The sequence below is a fragment of the Rhagoletis pomonella genome, unplaced genomic scaffold (assembly GCF_013731165.1).
Source record: "Rhagoletis pomonella isolate Grant_MI unplaced genomic scaffold, Rhpom_1.0 Rhpom_scaffold_09872, whole genome shotgun sequence".
NCBI classification, from domain to species: Eukaryota; Metazoa; Arthropoda; class Insecta; order Diptera; family Tephritidae; genus Rhagoletis; species Rhagoletis pomonella.
In genome coordinates, this window is record NW_023468402.1 from 1 (window position 1) to 4,752 (window position 4,752).

A 4,752-nucleotide genomic window follows, 5' to 3' on the forward strand; every position below is an offset into this window, starting at 1 on the left:
GAGATTTTCCGGACCCCAAAACTCCAAAACAGCTACGACGGTTCCTACACAGAAAGAAAAAAGATAGGCTAATCTAACCGAAAAAGATTGTAAATAAACCATTTTTCTATTTTACATTGAAAACACAAACAACAAGTACAATTCAGGTTGTTAATATAATCAACGAAAAATTGTTATACGAATTTGGAAATTTTTAACCGCAAAAATAGTTAAACTAATCGTTAGAATTGTAGAACATAAATTTAACTACAAAAAATGGTATGGCCAACCTGCAAAATGGTAAAGTTACTATTCTTAACCACAAAAATAGTAAAACTAACCGGATAAAATTGTAACTCTACTATCTTGATTGTTAATCTAACTGAAAAGATAGTTTTCACGTAATTCTCTTCTCTCTTTCTTCCCTCTTCATGATGAGAATAACCACAAAAATAGTTAAACTAATCGTTAGAATTGTAGCACATAAATTTAACCACAAAAAATTGGTATGGCCAACCTGCAAAATGGTAAAGTTACTATTTTTAACCACAGAAATAGTAAAACTAACCGAATAAAATTGTAGCTCTACTATTTTGATTGTTAATCTAACCGAAAAGAGAGTTTATGCGATAAGAATAACGGCACTTTTGATGTTTTGCTTCTTCTTTTCTTCTTTCATATTCATTTGCAAACTTTTCATGGACGTTGTTATTTGCGTAGGTGCAGTGAAGTGAAATTAAATTAATTAATATATTAAAATTAAGTGTTGATGAATCTTAACAATAGTGAATTGTTTTCGCTAAATATTTTGCGTGCTGTGGAGGCGGATGATATGGATAATCCTGATCCAGAAGACACGGAATTTTGTAAATTGATTTTGGAGTGGGGATTTTCACATAAAATCGCTGAATTTAAAGGTAAGTTGCAAATACATTGTCATTGTTGTAGTTTTTAGTTAATTTAGTGAAATTCCAGCGCAAGCAATAACCTTGAAAAATTTGCAATATCTGACGGAATCTGACCTTGCTGATTTGTTTAAAAACGACACCATTGGTGCTAGAGCGGAATTCCGCCATCAACTCATAACTTGGAGGAAAACAAACGTAAGTATTGTGAATCCCTCTGTGATCATTTCATGAAGAATCTTTTTTGTTGCAAAATTCCTTCAGGGGTATGGTAGCGTGTCGACGTGCGATACAGCGTCCGCCAATTCTGGTTTTGTTGACTTTGTGCAGCAGTGGCGGCAGCGGATCAACAATGGCATCGAATCTCCTTCATGCTCACAAACATCCAGTTCATCTTCACATGACTTCGTAAGTTTATATATGAGGCACCTCACAAACCCAACAAAACATTAAACAAGTTTTAAAAACCTACAATTTTTAAGGATTTGAAGCAAGTGTTAAGTGCCCATCCAACTGGCGAGTATGTTCTGCGACTGGACAAACTAGATGACGCTGGGAGGAAGATCTTAATTGATGCCACTGTGTCGTGGTTTATTAAAAGAAAAATCAAAATATGCCGAAATATATTCCAATCTATTGCGCAAGATATTGCAAACAGGTTTAAAGATGACAAGGTAAATTATTTATTCATTACAAAACTATTTTCTAAATTTTCACCTATTTTCAGTCGATTTACTACCACAAAGATCCTATTACCTTGAGACCAGCAGGCCGCTTGTACGATAAATATTACAACACATTGAAGAGATTGAGGAAATCCGGTGAATTAGTGGACCCAGAAAGTTCAACTCCTGAGGCATCACCGACAGAAGAATATACATTTACTTTCGAGGATGAAAAATGTAACGCCACCACAATAGCTTTTGTTTTGTAATTATTTCATATTTTTTTATGCAGCTGCCTATGACTGGCTCAAACTTTTTGATTCGCCGTGGAGCACAGTTGAAGCAAATTGGAAAAAAACCTTCAAAATCAGACGACAAGAAATTTTGAACTCAAGTGGTAGCACATCAGCGAAAACTTTACGGGCCTGGAAACTTTTTTCCCATTCATGTGGATACAATCTGGTAAATGGATTTCTTAGTTTTACGTTTAAACTTGTCAGAATTGGTTGACTAGTTTGAATTTACAATCAAATGGGTCATATTAATAAAAAAAAAAGATTTTTCTCAAATTTGACATCAATTTGTATGAAAAAACTTTCAAAATTTGAGAAAATATTTCGAAAAAGCATTTTCTTTTTTATTAAGTGACCCAATAAATACAAAAACTTCCTCTTGAAATACTATCATATATGAAAGTAATGCGTCATATTAATAAAAAAAGCAATTGCTTTTTCAAAACCTTTTCTCAAATTTTGAAAGTTTCTTTATACAAATTGATGTCAAATTTGTGAAAATTTTAGAAAAAACAAAAACCTTTTTTAATCATATGACCCAATATTTAAAGGCACGGCTGCAAACCGGTTCTGAATCGGGTTTTGAACCGAACCACTGCTGTGAAACCCAATCAACTTTCATATAATAATAGATATGCAAGTTGGAAGTAGCTCAAAAATTTCCCTGAATTTTCCTTTTTTTGCTTAGAGGGTGTTGATCAATTTCTTCCATAAAATACAAAAAATAAATATATACATTTTGCATTTCTCTTTCAAAAAAAATCGGAAAACTTAGAAAAATGTTTGAGCTAGCTCCAACCTTCACAATATTATTCTTTAGTCGGTTGGCTGTAAAAATGGTCGCTACAGAATTTAAAACTCAAAATTTAATAATGCTTTCCTTTATTGCAGATTGATATTGACTTCAATGCTCTACATCAGAATTGCTCACAGCTAACAGAGAAATGGCAAGGTTTTAGAACAAAAATTATACCAATTTTGAATAAGAGGGTAAAGGATATTCAAAATCTTCAGCACTTGAAAAAAGTTAATGAGATTGATAAAGGTTTGTTAACATTGGTAATAATAAGATTAAATGATTTTTATAATAAATATACTTTTATTAAAGGTTCAGATCAACTTATAGCATTGTTACTGCACGTTGTACTACGACCTAATATAAAGCGGAAGGCAGGTGACAAAACGATTTTTAGAAGTACTATCAAAGATTCTCAGCTCTCGTTTTTACTACAAGTTAGTACTGTGAACGATGTCGAAAATAAATTGGATAATCTGAAAAAATCACTCTATGCACGCGGTGAGACATTGCAACCACTAATTATCGCAATTGGCAGTGATTTAAGTAATTGCAAATTTTATGTTTACTATGACGACATTAAGTATGAGCTTCCTTCATTTTTAAGCGCTTTAGACATATGTTTTAAGACTTTCCATGTATTACATTTAAAATATCCACAGGATAGCATTGAGTTTTGGACGTTTGTCCAAAGATATTTTTATTCCATTGAATTGACTGAAGATAAAACTTCTCAAAATGTCCTTTGTTTGCTGAGGGACTTAATTTAATTTATTAAGTATAGATACGTAGTCACATAAATCTTAACACCTTCAATATTCAATAATTATTATTAAATATTATATATGTAATAGTTATTATTTTTTTGTTTAAAATGGTTTTGTGTTTTGTATGCAACAACAATTTTGAAGATGTTGATATACTCGTAAATCATCTAAAAAATTTTCACAATTTAACATCATCTAGTACTTTTTACTGTCTACATTGCTGTCATTATTATCAGTGCTTGCGAACTTTTAAAAGCCACTTTAAGAAAGCGAATTCATGCATTTCTAATATAATTCCAAATGTTCAGAGTCTTAGTGAATCCGAAAATAATAATTTTCCACCACAATTAAACCAACGGCAATGTAATCAAGAACGCCAAGAAATATACGAATTTTCTCATGCTGAGTTCGAAAATATTGCGCTACTATTTTTGAGTAAATTGCACAGTCAATCAAATTTCGCTCGATCTGATGCAGAACGACTAATTGATGATATAACAAATGATTTGCTTTTGCCAATAGCACACTTTTTAGAAAATATTATATTCGATTTTGCAGAACAAGAAAAAGTCCAACTCAGAAACTTAGTTTCGTTTTTAAGAGATCCCTTTTCAAAATGTAAAACATTTTACAAATTTTTAAAGGAACTCAAAATGAGAAAGTGCTTTGAAGACCCACAAGAATTCGACATTGATAATAGAATTGCGCCCGTAGTTCATCACCATGCAATTTCGTTAACAGAGCAACACAGTAAGGGTGTACTAATGCCATTACGATTTCAAATTAAACATTTCTTCGAACTTCCTAATGTATTAAAAGATACTTTGGAAAATACACAGAAATTCCTTGCAAATGATAATGAATTAAAAAACATTGTTAATGGAAAATTATGGAAATCTAAAATGAGTTTATTCAGCGATAAAACAGCAATTCCTTACGTTATTTATTTTGACGATTTTGAAATTAATAATCCTTTGGGTTCCCACAGAGGGACACAATCAATAGCTGCTTTTTATTACAGTTTCCCTACTTTGCCGCAGCACTACCAATCGCGACTAGAAAATATATTCCCTGCTCTTTTCTTCAGAAGTAAACATAAACAGTTTGGAAATGACGCATCATTGAAATTACTGGTAGAAAAAATTAAAAGTCTTGAAGAAGAGGGAATTGACATTAGCTTTGATAATACAACCAAAAAAATTTATTTTGTACTAGCACTAGTTGTGGGTGATAACTTAGGTTTAAATAGTATTCTCAGCTACACTAAAAGCTTTTCATCTAATTACTTTTGTCGATATTGTTTATGCAATAAAGAAGAAACTTCGTACATGGTCGAGGAAATAGAGA

General features: G+C 31.8%; 1 protein-coding gene across 1 annotated transcript; it reads left to right on the forward strand.

The window, feature by feature from the left end:
* The first annotated feature begins 748 nt into the window (after positions 1–748).
* On the forward strand, positions 749–3,408 carry LOC118756334. Its single transcript, XM_036491105.1, has 8 exons — positions 749–896; positions 955–1,082; positions 1,149–1,292; positions 1,367–1,558; positions 1,612–1,786; positions 1,842–2,011; positions 2,734–2,887; positions 2,951–3,408. Exons 1-8 carry the CDS (start codon positions 749–751, stop codon positions 3,406–3,408), a joined length of 1,569 nt encoding a protein of 522 aa, XP_036346998.1.
* Positions 3,409–4,752: the final 1,344 nt, after the last annotated feature.

Bases quoted from the DNA above. Each gene is read 5' to 3' on its own strand.
- LOC118756334 (XM_036491105.1), top strand. From the start codon at position 749: ATGAATCTTAACAATAGTGAATTGTTTTCGCTAAATATTTTGCGTGCT. The intron at 897-954 runs GTAAGTTGCAAA...GTGAAATTCCAG, and splicing joins TAAAATCGCTGAATTTAAAG to CGCAAGCAATAACCTTGAAA. The intron at 1,787-1,841 runs GTAACGCCACCA...TTTTTTATGCAG, and splicing joins TACTTTCGAGGATGAAAAAT to CTGCCTATGACTGGCTCAAA.